Source organism: Rhinatrema bivittatum, chromosome 7 (genome assembly GCF_901001135.1).
Source record: "Rhinatrema bivittatum chromosome 7, aRhiBiv1.1, whole genome shotgun sequence".
Classification (NCBI taxonomy): domain Eukaryota; kingdom Metazoa; phylum Chordata; class Amphibia; order Gymnophiona; family Rhinatrematidae; genus Rhinatrema; species Rhinatrema bivittatum.
In genome coordinates, this window is record NC_042621.1 from 162133350 (window position 1) to 162152754 (window position 19405).

General features: G+C 42.7%; 1 protein-coding gene across 1 annotated transcript in view; it reads left to right on the top strand.

Moving 5' to 3' along the window:
- The window catches only part of LOC115095556 (rap1 GTPase-GDP dissociation stimulator 1-like), a 264340-nt gene that overhangs the window by 116743 nt on the left and 128192 nt on the right, over nucleotides 1-19405 (top strand). The window contains exons 5-6 of the mRNA XM_029609455.1: nucleotides 10817-10939; nucleotides 18355-18480. Coding sequence (XP_029465315.1) covers nucleotides 10817-10939; nucleotides 18355-18480 — 249 coding nt within the window. The remainder of the gene's footprint in view (nucleotides 1-10816; nucleotides 10940-18354; nucleotides 18481-19405) is intronic.

Consider the following 19405-nt stretch of genomic DNA (forward strand, 5'->3'; position numbering starts at 1 on the left):
AGCAGCAGCCTATGAACCAGGAGACTAGGGTTCAAGTCCTGCTGTTGCTCCTTGTGACCTTGGGCAAGTCACTTTACCCTCTATTGCCTTAGGTACAAACTTAGATTGTAAGCCTTCTGGGGATAGAGATCGGACTCATTCTCTGAGAGCCAGGAGCTCTTTGCATCACATGCACATGTACAACTTCTCACCGGCGGGTAAAAAATCATACATGTGACACTTGATGCAAAAGACTGGGAAGCCCCCCTCTTGCTACTGGACTGCTGCCTTCATCTCAATTTTGTTCAGTTCCTAGTTAAGTTTTATGTTGCTAAGGGAGTAGGAATGTGTCTAATTAACATCCTTTAAATGTATTAGTGAATTCACTATATGTCTGGAAGTGGCCTACAGGGGACTGATCAAACTCTCAATAAAGTTGTTTTTTTTGTTTTTTTTGTTGTTTTTTTTTGTGAAAGTGGCACCTGCCCATAAATTAAAGGATGAGCTAGGAGTGGGTAGGTTGGGAAATACAGTCTAATTTCAGTTAGTCAGCCAGAGTGACTCACTGCTCTCTTGATTAACAGGGAGGAGGAATAGCCTAGTGGTTAGAGCAGCAGCCTATGAACCAGGAGACTAGGGTTCAAGTCCTGCTGTTGCTCCTTGTGACCTTGGGCAAGTCACTTTACCCTCTATTGCCTTAGGTACAAACTTAGATTGTAAGCCTTCTGGGGATAGAGAAATACCTACAATAGCTGAATGTAAACCAGTGTGATATTGAGATTGAATGTTGGTATATAAAAAAAATAATAAATAAATAAATTAACATCTGTTGGTACCAAATCACACTATCTGAACACCTTTCCAAGGTGAGTAACTGAATTGAACTTTTCAACCTTTTTACACTGCTCCTAGCTTTTTACACTGCTCCTAGCTTATTTCTAGCTTCTGGCTACTTTTTTTTTTTTTGTAAATACAAATACTCAGTTCTGCTTATTAACTGTCTTACAGACTTTTAAAAATAAACACACTAACTACTGTTTACTAGCTGCCTTACTGACTGACTGTTTAAAAATACAGTCTAACTTGTTTATTCGCTGCCTTACTGACTATTAAAAGCACAAACACACAAACACACTAAATAATATTCCCAGATAGTTAACTTTGCCCCAATACTTTTAAAAAAGACAATGTCCCAAGCAAAAACGTACTGATTCCTTTCAGCCACCAGCAAGGTGATCCTCTCCTCTCAGTATTCCTAGATCTAGAAACAAAGGAATGGTGACAAAGTATAACATGGGAGCCTGCCTGGGATTTGGGTGGATGTGAATGGGAGCCTGCCTGGGTTGTGTGAGTGTGAATGGAAGCTTACCTGAGTTGTGTGTGTGTGTGTGTGTGTGTGTGTGTGTGTGTGTAATGAGAGAGAGAGAATGGGGCTGTAGGTAGATTCCAACCTGCCAGCAGATGAAATGAAGAGGAGGGCCTGGGGCTGCTGGCAGATCCAACCAAAGAAGAGCTGGAGACACCTGGGAGTTTGTCTGAGACAAATGCGTATGTGTGTATGAGCTTTTGTGTATGGCTTTGGTTCCCCCAGAACAGGTTTGGGAACCACTGTACTAAAGGATTTCTTCCATTTTTTATCTATGGGAAACGTCTTTCGTTCAGGGGCCCATCTATGCCATTTTCAGGGGTACTGCTGCATACTATCAATCTTTCATCACTTCACTAGAATGAAATTTAGTTAGCGATCAGTCAATGCTGTCTCTAGTTTTTCATTCAGATTTCAGCTATGCCTCCTTTTGGATAGGAATCTAAAAATTATGTGTTAGAATATCTGACATTAAAAAAAATAGAATTAATAGTATGATTGATAATTACAAGGTCAAACTTACAGGGTTTTAACTCTCAGCTCATTTCCAAATATGCTTGGTCTACAAGAGCATTTTTTGGTTATATTTCACAGCTGATCTTCACAGCAGGGTATAGTAAACTGCAAGCTTAGCTGTTTGAGTTTTATAGCATTTTAATTCCTTTAATGAGATTCCAGAGAATATTTAAGAAGTTTGCTTTAATACTTGACAATAAAGAGCCTTTTCTATTTTACGCACTTATCATTGCCACTGCATGTGTTGAAAAAATTACAGTTCTAAATTCTAAGCCACAAAATTGCTAATGTCCCAGTTTAGAAAATGCTAAGATACAGCATTTGCCTAATATATGTAAAAATTTCATTTTTTAGTTCCTTCAGAACCCTGGGGTGCATACAATCTGGTCCAGGTGATTTTCTACTCTGGTTTGTCAATCTGGCTTACTACATCTTCCAGGTTCACAGTGATTTTGTTCAGTTCATCTGACTCATCTTCCTTGAAAACCATGTCCGGAACCGGTTTGTCTCCAACATCCTTATTAGTAAACACAGAAGCAAAGAATTCATTTAGCCTTTCTGCAATGGCCTTATCTTCCCTAAGAGCCTCTTTAACCCCTCATTTATCTAACGATCCAACCGACTCCCTCACAGGTTTCTTGCTGTGGATATATTTAAAAAAGTTTTTATTATGAGTTTTTGCCTCTACGACTAACTTCATTTTAAATTCTTTCTTAGCCTGCTTTATCAGTGTTTTAAACTTAACTTGACAATGCTTATGCTTTTTTCTATTTTCTTCAGGTGGATCCTTCTTCCAATTTTTGAAGGATTTTTTTGGCTAAAATAGCCTCTTTCACCTTACCTTTTAACCATGCCGGTAATAGTTTTGCTTTCCTTCCATCTTTCTTAATGCGTGGAATACATCTGGACTGCGCGTCTAGGATTGTATTTTTAAAAAATGTCCATTCCTGTTGAACACTTTTAATCTTTGCAGCTGCACCTTTCAGTTTTTTTCTAACTATTTTCCTCATTTTATCAGTTTTCCTATTGAAAATTTAGTGTTAGAACTGTAGATTTACATATTGTCCCCCTTCCAATCATTAGTTCAAATTTGATCACATTTTGATCACTGTTGCCAACTGGCTCTACCACTGTTACCTCTCTCACAAAATCCTGTGTTCCACTAAGAATTAAATCTAAAATATCTCCCTCTCTTGTTGGTTCCTGAACCAATTGCTCCATGAAAGTCGTTTATTCCATCCAGGAACTTTATGTCTCTAGCATGTCCTGATGTTACATTTACCCAGTCAATATTGGAGTAATTTAAATCTCTCATTATTACTGCACTGCTAAATTGGTTAGTTTCCCTGATTTCTCTTAGCATTTCATCATCTGTCTGACCATTTTGACCAGGTGGATGGTAGTATTCTCCTATCACTATACTTTTACCCAACACACATGGATTTTCTACCCATATAGATTCTACTGAACATTTAGGGCCTCATTTTCTAAAGTATCGCAGGCCTGCGATACTTTAGGTAATGAGGGGTGGGGGGCCAAAATGGGGGGCGGTCCTGCGCTAGCCGGCAGTGATCGTACCGCCGCGGTGTGATCGCTGCTGGTTTCGCACCCAATAGCGCCACCATAGAAGGTGTAGCTATTGGGTGCGAACTAGGACGCGAAAAGGCACCTACCTTTTCGCCGTCCGCGGCGTCTTCGCAGAGTCGGCCCCGGTGACACCCCAACTCCTCCTCTTCCTGGGCCAACTCCACCCCCATCTTGGTATCGCACGCGATAAGGGACTTTTCGCATGTGAAACGTCCCTTATCGCGTGCAAGCCACTTGGAAAATGACCCCCTTAGTCTCTTGTATGATCTTTATTCTGTTGGACTCTATGCCTTCCTGGACATAAAGCACCACCCCTCCCCCCCACCACCACCAAGTTGATCCCCCTATCATTGCGATATAATTTGTACCCTGATATAGCACTGTCCCATTGGTTATCGTCCTTCCACCAAGTCTCTAAGATGCCAATTTTGTCTATCTCATCATTCACTGCTATGCACTCTAACTCTCCCATCTTACTTCTTAGACTTCTGGCATTGGCATACAGGCATTTCAAAGTGCATTTTTTGTTTGTACTAACAACCTGCTTTTCAGTTAATAGGGATAATTTGGAATTCTTTAGCTCTGGTGATTCTGTACTTATAGACACATTGACTACGTTTGCTTTTATTGGAACCTCTCTGTTGGGATGTGCTAGCTTTCCTGTTTCATTAGTATCCTTCAAAGATACATTCTTCTGAGCCATGCACTGCTGAGTGATTGTCTGCTTTCCCCCTTGTACTAGTTTAAAAGCTGCTCTATCTCCTTTTTAAAAGTTAGCACCAGCAGCCTGGTTCCACTCCCCCTTCCCCCCAAAATTCCCCAGTTCCTTACAAAACTGAATCCCTCTTCCCTATACCATCATCTCATCCTGCATTGAGACTCCAGAGCTCTGCCTGCCTCTGAGAACCTACATGTGGAGCAGGGAGCATTTCAGAGAATGCCACCCTGATGGTTCTGGATTTCAGTTTTCTACCTAAAATCCTAAATTTGGCTTCCAGAACCTCTCTCCCACATTTTCCTATTTTGTTGGTGCCCACATGAACCATGACAGTTGGCTCCTCCCCAGTATTGTCTATAATCCTATCTAGGGCCTGGATTTATCAAAATGCACTAAATATTGCATATGATAGGAAAAGGGGTGTGTTTTATGGTAATAGGCAGTTTATTGCAATTTGTGCTAGTACCTATTTGAAGTGCTATCTTAGTGCAAATTGTGATAACTTTTTCACACTTTGTGATAAGTGCCAGAATTGCTGTATTTCCTACATATAACCACTGGAGTGAACCATGTTTAGTAGGTTTAAGCTCCTGGAGAGCCAGCCTAGCTATCAGGGCCCTCCTACAACCACTGGGAAGAGGGAGAAAGAGAGACTGACAAGCCATATTGCCCTCACACTAGATAGGTATTTATATCACTATGGGAGGCCCACCTAGTAACTCGATGTGAGGTTGAGGTATTAGTTTAGGGATTAGGGGCCACTTTGACATTCAAAGTGAGATGTACGAACAGAACTGTGCTCTCTTGTGAAGATTTGATGACCTTCGGAGGGAGGAAACTCACCCAAAGATGAGATTTGTGCGATGTTCTCTCAACCTAGCTTGATGGACTCTCTCTCTCTCCTCCAGTGGTTGTAGGAGGGCCCCGATAGCTTGGCTGGCTCTCCAGGAGCTTATCGCACCGCGCAATAAAGCCCTATCGCACAGCTTTACGCAAATGAAAAAGGTGTAGTTAAAGTTGTGCGATACGGCTTTGCAAAACTGTGAGCCCAGCCCACTTGACCAAAATTCCCTCCCCTTTTTTTCATTTGCAATGCACCAAGCATTATGGCGTTTTTGCATGCGTTAAAGGTGTTTTTTTGCATACAAAAATGCCTTAACGCATGCGAAGAGGCCATATAGCACTTTGATAAATGACCTCCTAGGTGAGGCATGAGGTCCGCCACCTTTGCACTAGGTAGGCAAGTTACCAGGTGTTCCTCACATCCACCAACCACCCAGCTATCTACATTTCTAATAATCGAGTCACCAACTATGATGGATGACCTAACCCTTCCCTCCTGGGCCATAGCCCTGAGAGACTTGACCTCAGTGCAAGAGGATAACACATCACCTGGAAAGCAGATCCTTGCTAAGGGATCACTTCCTGCTATACAGGATGATGTTCTCCAACCGGGAGACCTTTCTGATCCAAGGCAGCACTGGAGCTGCCAGACTGGATTTGGGACTTGGCTACTATGACCTCTCTGTCTGCCTCAACTCCTCCAGGTCTGCCACTCTAGCCTCCACTGATCAGACTCGATCTCTCCTCTAAAGTTTGCAAAATGGAGACCTGAGTGTTAAACTATGAGTTTCAGGTTCATCTTTGACTCACATAGTCTAGGCATCACACACAATTTGTAGTCAGTCTTGAACCATCTGAAAATCAGTCAGATTCGTGCTGGCAGATATGGAAGAAATTCATAAGAAATTTGAAAAAATGTGTTTGTATTTTTCAGATAAATCCAAAGCAGATTGGCTTTCCAATGTAATCTGCTTTTGATTTTTTCAGACAGGTTTGATGAATTGTTTAGTCTGATAGATTCAGTGACTTGTTTGATGAACCTATTTTGAAGAAATTCTTAGGAGTTTATGCACAGCATACTACTATTATAACTAATGCTTATCACTTCTAGATGTACTGTGGTGTCATATTTATTAGAGAGTATCCCCCAAGTACACTGGAAGCAGAAAATGCTGGGTGTCAGATTTAAGGCTCTAACAAAAGCAAGACAAAATGCCTGCAAGACTGTTTGCTGCACAATTTTGAAACAGCACATTTTTTTCCCTAGGTTCATATTTTCTGCTGCTTCAGAAAGGGAAAAAATATTCCAAAAGATAAAAAAAATATGTGAGCAAAAACCTGTGTAAAAGGATTTGTGGAACTTCATAGGTTTGTTTAAGGGCTAAATGAAAGGATGGGATCCACAATGCCTTTCACACAACTGCTCTATACAGTCCAGAAATTGCAGAAATGTTGGGGGTTATTTTCCCCAACCCATATCAGGACCTTTATGTAATGCAGATTATTAAAAAGCTACAGATTTCTGTGGAAACAAGCTGCAGAATGTGCTAGTGACTGCAGGTGATGTACGGGCTTAAATAATTGTTTCCCACAGATGCTTATACATTACCCACAGAAATTTGCAGCTTTACAATAAGCTTTTCATGTATTTTCCTATAATGCTAAAATGTGACTGTAATGCTAAAATGTCCGGTTTCTGAAAAAATTAGCATGCGAAAATTACAGAGGAAGATGAGGGTAGCATTTCTGTTTATTGATGGAGGCAGTGAACATGGGCCTCAGGAGGGAAAGAATTCCCAGCTGTTGCTCAACAGCACCACCTATAGACCAGGTTGAGGGTGCACTAGTTCCATGTTCCAAAGGGGGCAACAGTTCATGACTTTTGGTTAAAGAATTGTCACTGTAATGGTTGGGCTATAGTGGGAGAATAGACTTAAAAGCTGATTAAAACATAAAAAAATAATTCTTCAGTGCCTGGTGAAATTACTACTTGACAACATTACTTTTAAAGTGCTGCCTAGTATATGACAACCAATTAAAACAATTTTAAAGCAAACACGATTAGAAAATTTTAAGGCAACAATTTTAACCCCATAACCATCCTGCAATGTTTAAACCTGTATTTCCATACACCACTGGTAGAAATCAAGATGGGGAGATATGATGGACACCTTCAAATACCTCAAAAGTATTAATAATGCACAAGAAGCAAACTTGTTTCAAGGGAAAGGATGTTATGGAACAAGAGGTCAAAATATGAGGCTCTGATGGGGTAGACTGAGGAGAGATTTCAGGAAATATTTTTGTATATGTAAAAAGAGACAGAAGCATGGAATGCCCTCCTAGGGTGGGAGTTGGTGGTGGCTATCAGTAATGGAGTTTAAGAGGGCATGGGATAAGCTCTAATAGTGGGAAAGCACAACCTAGCACATGTAATTAAGTATTCACAGCACCATTCTTACCTGTCAGGGCTGCTAAAATGTATGGCAGAGAGGTTAGTATGAAATGTTAGAAGTCCATGTGGCCAGGTCTGGCAGTCTGCAATGGTAGAATTGACCAGCAGTTGCTCTGTCTACTCTGTCTTTCACATAGCTAAGTCTGTCTGGCAGGCTATTAAAGGGACCTGGGAGGCTCACTAGTAGTGGTAATTATTTATATCCCCAAACTATGGCCTGACAGCTAGATGCAGGCCTTGGCTGAATTTCAGAAAACAAAGAGGTAGGCGATCTATAATAGCCGTCAGGATAACAAAGAAGAAGAATAGATGCCTTGATCTTTTTCAACTATTTTATTAAAGTAGAGACGTTTTCTTTTAAAAATGCCCGACTCAGGCCGAGTTTCGCAGCTCAACAGCCGCTGCCTCAGGGGCTTAGATAATCATGATTCTTGAATGTGTTTTAGTGTTGTAGAATCATCAAGGAACAGATTACTGTAAATCAGCAGTGCAATGCAACTTACAGTGCACAACTTACAGACAACGAGTAGAGACTGAACGCTGGATCGGGCATTTTTAAAAGAAAACGTCTCTACTTTAATAAAATAGTTGAACAAGATCAAGGCATCTATTCTTCTTCTTTGTTATCCTTGGCTGAATTTCATCCAGTCTCCAGCAACAACAGCAGAAAGAGTTTGATCCAGCCCCAGCAATAACAGTGACAACCAAAGAAGCTTGATCTGGTCAGTACCGGCTTTGACAGGCAGGGCCAGCGTGAACATTAAGGGGGGTCTAGGTGGTCATCTAGGGCACCCTAAGCAGGCAGGGTGTTGTCAGTGTATGAAAGGGCACCATTTTTTGAAATGCGAAAAGAGGTATGAGAGTGGTTGCAGAGCGCAGGCCAGAAATAGGTGGTAGAGATGTCGAGTGCGACGTGGAGGTATGTGATTTCGGGTTTGGAGATTTGATAGAGAGAGAGCCACATGATACTATGACTGCACTGCCTAGGGCAGCTGGAGACCCTCACACTGGCACTGTTGACTGGAGTATATTCCACCACTACTGCCAACTCTGAGTCGGAAGTGCAAGTAGCAGCACATGAGAGAGGCATGGGCGTTGCATGCTGGGGCAAGGCCACCACTGATTGACTGCATCATGCATTGTTGAAGTTAGTGCTGCTTGTGCAGGTAGAGCCACTTGAGCTGAAGTCAGGGAGAAAAGCTGCAGTACAACCATTAGGAGTTTACAGCCACTGTGGAGGGCAGTGCAGGCCATCAAAAGGAAGTCACTAGTGGTACTGAGATATGGTTTCTGCAGGGTTGACAGAAAAAAACAGGTAAGAATGGTAGCTCCTGGATTTCCCAACCATGCTGCTATCTCTTCAGAGCTGTGGAAGAAGGTGCATAGACACTGTCCCTTAAGGATTCAGACTTTGGAAGCACAGAGTGCAGAAATCCTCATTATTGTAACCCAGATAAAAAATGCAAGTGTCTCTCCCTGGATCTGGGTCTTCAGGGGAGGCTGTTTTGCTCATACCAAGAATCTGGCATGTTGCAAGAGAGCTGAGTGAGAGGAAGGGAGAAGGGGTGCAGAAAGGGATGAGAAAGAAAAAGCACATAGAGAAGGAGCATGAGTACATGGGGAGATGTGAGTGAGAGCACACCACACACACAAACACCCCCATCCTCACCATCTGTCCTCCCTCCCTGCCCCCCAACTTCCCTAGACAGGCAGATATTGGGGAAGGTTGCTGGGGATGATGTTGGAGAAACTTAGAAATAGTATTACTGTCACTGTCTTCCATACTCTTATTCCTCTGGGCACCCCATCCTCCCCCCTTCCTTAACATTTCAAATTACTGGAAGGGCATGGTTCCCCCTAAACCCTTCTCAGCAAACAACTCCTAGGGGCTGTCTCTCTCCCTCCCTCCCTTCTCCCTAGGACAGCAAAATCTGAATTAGACCTCTCCCTTCTTCTTTCCCAATCCTCACAGTGATTTGAATTGTCCTATGTGGCCCTTTTCTTGAAAAATGTGGGGACCATTCATACTGTGCTAACAGAATCAAACTAGCAGTTGGGTATTTTCCGGCAAGCTGCAAGTTCTGTAACTCTACTTATGTGCCTAGCAGAAGCACAGGCACTCACAAAGCCAGGTGTGTCTGGCAGGAGACCTCGAGACTGGATGCCTGGATCAGTATCTACTGAATTTACTGTCATGGCAAGAATGCACTTGATGCCATAATTCACCTTGCATTTAAAATTGACCTAGCACCTACACAGCACTTGAGAGAAAGAGAGTGGAGGTTGACCGTAAGCGAAAGAAGAGTACTGACATTTGAGAGAAGTCAAGATGCATCAGCAGAAAGAGGAAAGGTACAGATGCATGCAAAAGCAGACCTAGACGGATACTAAAGAATGCCACCGTTGTGGTTCTCAGGGATTTCTGCCCTTCAGTGTTTAGGAAAAGCTCAGATCTGTGAAAAGCTTCATTACTCCCACTTCTGTCCCAAAGGTCTTCTGGCAAACCCTGATAAAGCTGGACTAAAAAAAGATAAAATATATATATAATAGAAGTTGAAATTCCTTTAAATAGTTGCCTGTAAGAAGGTTTTTTTGAGTGCTAATTACTTGCTGTTAATCGCAGATTTATTTATGCTGTGTTTGAGGTGACAATGGGTTATTTTACCTGTCACTACTCTACAGTGGTTGCATCTTCTTTTCTTCAAACCAGAGGGATTCATCCTGTTGCCGTGACAACCTGCCCTGCACTTGAAGGTTGCACCAGTATTTCTTGTACAGCCCTAGCTCTTTTGACAGTTCCTTAAATAAAACTACTAATCATATTTTCAGAAATTTGTCTCTCATATTCAATTTATTCATTTAGACTTCATTATAAAAGGTTATTTTACTTTGTTTGTACAGAGGATATGCTATGTATTGAGTTGCTGTTGCAGATATCTTTCTGCAGTTTGTTTTGCTTTTTTTTTTAGATGGTGATAAAAGTCAGCTTGTAACAGAAGGCTTATATGTGGTCCAAATTATTTTACTTGGTTTTAACACCATGAAGCTATTGGATGAATCCATTTAAGCAGTTCTGGAGTTTCATCTCTTTCCTCTAGCTAACTGGAGGAGAAAAAACATGAAACTGAGAGTCAGGAGGACTCCTGGGTTATAATCCTGACCTTCCCACACTCTGTCACTTTAATGACAGAAACCTCTTTGCAGCTGAAAATGACTCCACAATCTTTCAACTTAAAAGAGGTTCCCCTCTTCTGGGTCTACAGCAAAATTCCTTGAAAGTCGGTCTCAGATTTTTAACCATTGTATATTTCATATGGAAACAAAATGTGTTATAGATCACTTTCTTTTACAGAACAGAGAACTCCCATTCTCCTGAAAGACAGTGGTGTCCTCTCAGTGCTAGCTCAGATTTTAAGAGACCATGCGAGATGTGCTGAAAAGGTGGCTCATGTGCTGGCAGAGCTAGCTAAAAATGGTAGGTAACGTATGTTATAGATTCTTTGTTTTTTACACCTATACATATATATTTAGGGGACAATTTTCACAACCGTATGTCTTGATGTAAGGTCCACAGGTAACTTTTACCCAAGGGTTTTCCATGCACAAGGTTTTCCTTTGATAATTACCGGAGGAAAAAATAACTGCAGAGAGTTTCACCTTCATTTTCCTGTGGGTACATTTTTCTAGCCAAAACATTGTGCATAGTTTTTGAAAATGCAAAAACCAAGCACGCTGTTGCCTTTGCAGACCTAATCCTGCCTGAGAAACGTCTCCAGGAACATGCAGGTTAAAAATAAAGCAGGATGTGTTTTCCCTCACATACAGGGTGGGCACTTTTCAAGACAGTCGATTTCCCCTCATAGTTGCTAATTTTACCAGGCATGCTACCCAGGCAGTTTCTCTTTGAAAATGTAGCGCAAAGTTACTTGCTGAAAGGGCATCCTTGTGCAGGCAGCTGGCGGAGGGATGTGGGTGGGAGGAGCAGAGCATGTGCACTTTTTGTAAACGCCAACGGATGTGCACCATCGCACCCGCTTGAGCTAAACCTGCCCAAAGGACCACCCCTTTATAAAGAAACTAACTGCACACATGTTGTGAACCCCCCACACACTTTTTAAATGCTCCGAGGAGGGAAATTTTCAGATGCACCACTTTACCTGAGTAAATCGCTATCTGCCTGCATAAAAGGCTTTTGAAAATTGTCGTCTTTACATTGTCGCATTGGTTAAAAAACAAACAAGATTAAAGACTGGTAAAGAAAGCTTTCAACAGAAATACAAACAAAACAGTAACACAACAGTTGTGACTTCCAGACCAAATCAGGCTTGGAGTTGTGTCAGTGGGCACACCAGGCCTCTGCCTAGGGCAACAAAAATCTGGGGGCAGCAGGCTGAGTGAAGATCTGCCGCCTCTTAGCTGTGCTGAATCTCTGTTTCCTGATCCAGCCCTGCCCCTCCAAGCAGCGTGCAGGGAACAGGAGAGGAAAGGGAGCAAGCCTGCGACAGAAAAAGCAAACTATTCCCTGCACTGATACTTGAGATCACTTTCCTTCACCAACAAAAATAAAATTAATTATACTCATAAATTTACTCTAAAACTAATTTACTTTTATAATGCAACACAAAAGATGGGAAAACTTTGCTGATTTGCTTCAGGACTTTTTAATTTTTGCCGCAGAAAATGAGGGAACTGTGTCTTAGACCTTCTGCTGCCCCATCACTGCCCCCCCCCCCCCCCACCCCTGCTCTCCTCAGAGGGAGTAATGGGGGCAATAGCAACAATGGTGCCTACAGGTCCCAAAATACTAAATCTGTCTCTGGACCAAATGCATAATAAATCATCATTTTCTTTGAGGAAAAGAAAGTAGTTCATTTCTGTGTGGGTTTTATTTCATTTCTTCTTGTTATCCCTTATTGTTCATGCTCTTATTCAAGATATTGTGCTAATTCTAAGCATCCTGAAGCCAACTTTGCATACCCAGTTAAAAGTGGCAGGTTCAACCAGTGTAGATCGGCAGTAGGATCTCGGTACAATCTCAGGTATAATCAGGGGACGGGTGTAGATGGAAGATCAACTAGCATGAGCAGCAGACTGACCTGGCTACAGTTCCCAGCTAAGGACAAAAAGAACAAGGAGAAGTCCCCTGGAAACAGTCAAACTCATACAACTGACAGCTGGGAGATATCCTTAGCGCGATAGCTGGTGGCAAGGACAAGAATGGGTGATGAACAGAGCAAGAGAGCAGAACCGGTCAAGCTTAGCCTAAGCAGGATAGGCAGGTGCACCCGGGCAGACTGGATGGGTCAAAGGGTCTTCATCTGTTGATATTGCCTATGTTGTTGTATGTAAACATCCATGCAATTTTAACACAGACCACCCTCTTTTTGCACAACACTGGCCTTTTGTGTTCTTCTGGAATCAATCTCCTTATTTGAATCAATTTCATTTTAGTCAAGCAGTGCAATCAAACACCAAAGAATCAGTTGTCAAACATATGAAGGTTACAGCAGTACTTCCCAACCAGTGGCCTTCAAATATGATCAGGTATGCCATAGAAAAGTTACCGCTGCCTAATGCTCAGATCCAGGCCAGCACCTGGGCTGTGCTCTTAGCACCTTGCAGCAGAAAGGGACACCCGTGGTGGCTCTTTAAATATAGTAACATAGTAAATGACAGCAGATAAAGACCAAAAGGCCCATCTAGTCTGCCCAGCAGCATGTTTATGTACATTTACCCAAAGTAGATAAAATTCCCACATAGAACCCAACCCCCAATTTCACTGTGTCCCCTTTAAAGTTGCAACTGATGCTCCTTTCAGGTTTCCCCATGCCATCCAGGAAGCACAATGCAGTCATCTCACTACTGAACTGGGGTGCAACTGTCCTTCAGTGATGGTTGTGCAGTTCCCTCATTACGAGTGTCATGCCACCAATTATCCTCTGTTTATCCCATGCTTTCATGAAGTTTTCCACTGACCTTCTAATCACTCCCTCCTCCTTTCTGAGCATGGGTGTAATTATGCATGCCTCATTTTCCTATCTACAGCAGAGTGTGGAATTTAATGAGCAGCATGCAGGGCATGGATAGCTAGGTCTCACTTTCAACGGCACATACATTGCACAATATGCCGAATATTCTGTCCTGAGCCGCCTCCTTTGAGTTCTTCTAGTCTCTGTCACATCCTAAGATTGAATGAGATGAGAAGAGTGCACTAAGCACTGGATGTGACTTGCTTTGATTGTTGGGACTTGCAGCAGTACAGCAGTCAAAGTAACTGAGCTGGTTGCCAGTACCACATAGATTTATCTCTTCTCCTGCAGTTGTGAATAGAGGGAGCAGGTCCATTGTGAGAGGTTCATATCTGTCCTCTGCCTCCTCCTCCCTTTGCTTTAAAATTTGGAAAAGAGACTGTTGGGGGTTTTAGCACTTCTCTATCTCTGCTTTTGGCCACATGATTCCTCTCCAAGTCTGCATTGTCTGCTCCGCAGAAGTTGGCATGTCACACAACATTTTTCTTAAAACAGATGTGCCTTGAAATTGAAAAGGTTGGGAAATACAGTACAGCATCATCCTAGTGCAGGTGTAGGCAACTCTGGTCCTGGAGATGCCACAAGCAGGTGTGGTGTTCAGTATATCCATAGGGGCAGATTTTAAAAAAGTGTGACCGGCGCAAACAAAAGTACGCCGGATTTTAATAGATATGCGTGTAGCCGCACGTATCTTTTAAAATCTGGGGTCAGCGCATGCAAAGCTGCGCAAAATCGGCAGCCTGCATGCGCCGAGCCACGTAGACTGCCTCCGTTCCCTCCGAGGCCGCTCTGAAATCAGAGCGGCCTCAGAGGGAAATTTCCTTCTGCCTCCCCCCACCTTCCCCTCCCTAACCCACCCCCCAGTCCTAACTAATTCCCCTCCCTACCTTTATTCCAAAAGTTACGCCTGCCCAAGGCAGGCATAATTTGCGCGCACCAGGCCGGCTGCCAGCAAGCCATGTTCTGGTCCGGGGGCTGGTCCGGAGGCCGCGGCTATGCCCCCAGGCCGGAACCACGCCCACGGCCCCTGTTCCGGGTCTCGGGGGGGGCAGGCGCGGGAAGAAGAAAAGGCCAGCCGCAGGTGCCACTGTTTCTTCTAGCACCGCTGCCGTTCTCACTGGGCTTGTACGTGCTGATAGCCTGGCAGCAACGGCAGCAGGGAAGAAAGAGCAGCGGGAGAGACCGGGAGCACGCAACACACCAGCCGGTGCTTGGCGACACACTGGTTGAGAAGCGCTGCTTTAGTCTACCTGGCTAATAATGTGTTATGGACTTTTCTTCCAGGAACTTAACTAAACCTCTTTTAAACCCCTTTATGCTAATCACTTTGGGGCGGATTTTAAAACAATATGCGCGCCGGTACTTTTGTTCGCGCCGGTGGCGCGAACAAAAGTACACCAGATTTTATAAGATACGCGCGTAGCCGCGCGTATCTTATAAAATCCAGGGTCGGCGCACGCAATGGGGGTGCACATTTGTGCAACCTGCGCGCGCCGAGCCCAGCGTGGCCTGCCTGTTCCCTCCGAGGCCGCTCCGATTTCGGAGCGGCCTTGGAGGGAACTTTTCTTCGCCCTCCACCCACCTTCCCCCTCCCTTCCCCTACCTAACCCACCCCCCGGCCCTATCTAAACCCCCCCTTACTTTTGTCGGCAAAGTTACGCCTGTCGCCGGCAGCCCTGCTCCGTCCTCCGGTCCCGGGGGCGTGGCCCGGAGGCCTCGACCACGCCCCCGGGTCGGCACCACGCCCCCGGGCCCGCCCCTGAAACGCCGCGGCACGCCCCCGGACACGCCCCCTCCCTCCCCGTTTCGAAAGCCCCGGGACTTACGCGTGTCCCGGGGCTTCACGCGCGCCGGCGGCCTATGCAAAATAGGAGCGCCGACGCGCACAGGGGTTTTAAAATCCGCCCCTTTGATTGTATCCTCTGACAACAGATTCCACAGCTTGATAGTACACTGAGTGAAAAAGTACTTTCTATAATCTGTTTTGATTCTGCTGGTTGTTATTTCATGAAGGTCTCCTCTTTTTTTAATATTTGAAAGGGTAAATAACTGTCCTTCATTTACCCATTCCATCCCATTCATGTCCCCTCTCAACTGTCTTTTTTTCAAGATGAAGAGCCCTAGCCTGTATAGCCTCTCATCATAGGAACTATGTTCCATCCCTTTTATCATTTTTGTCACCCTCCTCTGCACGTTTGTCTGTATGTCTTTCTTGAACTGAGCGACCAGAACTGAACACAGTACTCAAAGGTTTGGTCACACCATGGCTCAATACATAAGTAACATGATATTTTTTGTTTTATTCTCCATTCCTTTTTGGATCATTCCTAACATTCTGCTTGCTTTTTTGACCGCTACCATGCACGGAGCCAAGGTTTTCAATGTATTGAAAGCCTTTCCAGACCCCAAATGAACCTTAATTTACCATTAACTAATGCTTAGACTTTTTCTTAACATGGTAAATAATAACTCTACATCAAAAGGGTAATTCATTGACGTTGCAAATGCCGTAACTTAGTTCTCACCATTAATTGGCAAACTTGTTCTCTATGTTAAATTCCTAGCTCCTTTTCTCGGTTCCAAGTTGTGTAATTCCCTTGTTTTATTGTAACTGCAACCTTTTATCAAACACCTGTTAATGTTTATTATTATTATTATTTTGTGTTCCTTCACCACTTGTTAATTGTAAACCGGCATGTTGCGATATTCATCGCTAATGCCGGTATAGAAAAACTTTAAATAAATAAATAAATAAATTGTCCACAAGGAGTTCAAGGTATTTTTTCTGGATGGTGACTCCCAATGTATGGTTCTTGCCCCAGTATACAGCCGAGGTATTCCAAGGTTCTTCTGTCATGCAGAGAAAAACAACTTTTGCAGCCCTCCAGGCCATGCCCTGCAATCACATCGGAATCACCAAAATGTATGGTTCTCACCCTAGTATACCAGATACAAGACTCAGAGATATTTTAGAAACTTAGTAAAATGTTTATTATAGGAAATAAATGATTGCCAATCACAATATGAGTGCCTGGAAGGAGAAATACATAAGATCTCTCCTTGCCTATGTCACAATCTTACAAGGCTTATATACATTTTTTTCTAGTTTCCTTTGCCAAGTATTGATCATTTCTAAATACATCACTCTGGCTTGGCTTCACTTCCCTAGACCACCTGCACCCTAAACATTCATTCTCTTTCTTTCATGTCCAAATGTTTGCGCTTCTTCTGTACTATCTTTCCACAGCTTGTAGAAAGACATTGATCATCTCTTATCAATATCTGCATTTTCCTTTGTAGTTGGTTTCAACACAGACCACACATGTATCTTATGTGGGCCATTTTCATGTCCTTCACTTTCTGCTGACTTAGCCAATATCCTGCAGCTGCACATACTGTCACATATTGGCACACAAGCTTAGTTGAACACAGTTCAGCAAGCAGCTTTATACACCAAATACAGAACCCAGCATCATGAGCCTGTAGTTGGGATTATTTTTCCCAATGTGCACCACTTTGAACTTTTCCACATTCTACTTCATCTGCCATTCTTTTGCCATTCAATTCCGTTTTCAACTCTAGGCACATTGTTTGCCATTGAAAAAGCAATCACAGGAAAAGAGGTGCAAGTGTCCATGGGTACTAAGCAAATATTGATTTTTGTTGAGGTGGTAAAATTCTTGACCTAAAAGGGAAATGTTGAACCAAGTGAAGTTATGGTTGATGTAATATAGACTTTTCCAAAATTGATAGTCAAGGCAATAGCATTTCATTGGCTTATGATTGGTCAGCTGATTGCTAACTGGTAAGCAATGAGTTGCACAGTTGTTGCATATTTGATTGGGAATTTTTACCACCAGTCCCACCAGTTCATAAGACCCTCCACCATTAAATTTGACTCCTGACCATTTAACCCAGACATCTCACTCAAAAACTACAAATAAAAGACAAGTGTGATTTCATTCCCACAACTCAATTAGCAGATGTAAAAGCATGCATTTAAGTTTGGTAATGTGTGCATGTAAACCATTTACAAAATACTAATTTCTGTGCAAACAATCAAACCCTGCCCAGGCCACCTCTGAACACTTTCTTTTTTGCATATATTTAAGCACGGAACTGCTAGTATGCACATATTTCGGGCTTTTACAAAATACTACTTATGTGTGTACATATTACTTACATGTATAACTTTGAATTTTACATAGTGAAACCTTTTGAACATTACCTCTTTTATATACAGTTTATTGTAGCTCTTTTATATGTACATTAACATGCCAATTTATTGTGAGGTTCATATTCATCCATATTCGGCTAATTCACCTCCTCCCAGTTATGCCCTCACCCTGCCTGATACTTAGCCAGATAAGTAGTTATCCGGCTAAGTGGCAGCTGCTGATCCAGGGCACATATTCAGCCACTACCACTTAGCCAGATAAGTCAAAATCTATCTGGCTAAGTGGTGCTGAATATGTATCTCTGTATTCTTCTGTTTGACTTTATCTGAAATATTACAAAATCTTTTTCATTAACATCAGAATTCATGTCTTAATGAGAAGGGTTTGAAAGGTGCAGACAAAAATTAAGTTTTGTAGTTAATCAAATCCAGTGGCATTTCCTAAGGATGTTGCTTCAAATTTCCTGAATATTTGCATCCTTAAATATTCCTAACTGCCATAAAAGTATAATCTCTGCCTAGCTACCTTATTAGCTTTCTTTGAACTCACTTTAGTTTTGGTAAGCCAATACAATGCTCTTGCTCTACCTATTATTACTGAAAAGATTGGGGGGGATGTTAAATAGGTTCTCTTTTAATAATGAAAACCTTTCATTAATAACATAACACTCTGTACTTGTACAGAAGAAATGAGGAAACCATGCATTGATGCAGGCTTGGTTCTGGCTTTGCTTCCACTGTTGGAAAGCACAAATCAAGAGACACTTCTTCATGCTGGTAGAGCCATTGGACGTATCTGTTACGAAAACAGTAAGTAGGGAAAAACATTTCTAGAATTACAAGTTACTTTCTTACAGTCACTTTTTGAATGGAAAAAAAATATTCAATAGATATTGCACTGAAATCCAGAGTATGAAAAAAAATCTAATATCCTAACAAGATGTATATTGTATGTATGTATGTTTATGATGCTAACCTAGGGATATATTTACTAACCAGTTAAAACCATGATAACAGAGTTTAAAGGCCAGAGTTACAATGGGTTTTAATGCACCATGTATAAAAGTAATGATATACAGAACACAGAAGAGTTACTATGATCACATTTTTAACATGGTCATGGTAATGCAGGTCTGCATATCAGGTTTCCCCATTCTATCTGGCCCAAAGTGAAAAGACTGGTTAACACAGGGAAACAACCCAACATCACCCAAGAGGAGCCATAGACTTTGCAGCTCATGATGGCACACCCAGCTCTCCAACCCACCTCCCAAAAAGGTTGTGACCTTTGCAGTACTCACTTCCCCACCCTTGCCAGAAAGAGTCACTACCCCTTCACAACCTTAACCCTTCCCCAAAAGAGTCACAGTCTTCATGGTCCCTCATTCCCTCCTCCCAAAAGTCATGGCCCCCACCCAGAAGAATTATGGCCTATTGCAGGACTCCCCCCCCCCCCCCACCGACCTCCCCTCTGAAAAATATTGTGCCTTGAGGAAGAGTTGAGGCCTATTGTTGCCAAAGGGCATCTGGATTAGAGTGTCAACAACACACCTTTATATTTGGCACTATGGACAGCAAGAGGAAAAAACAACTTCCTCCTGCCAGGGAAAATTAGGGGAGGTCCTGTGAACAAAGTAAGTGATGTTCTAGGAGGGATGTTGAGGGCACACAGAATTTTCAGGAGGGTTTTGGAGATAATTGGGGACAACAATGGCCTGCAACACTTTAGAGGTGT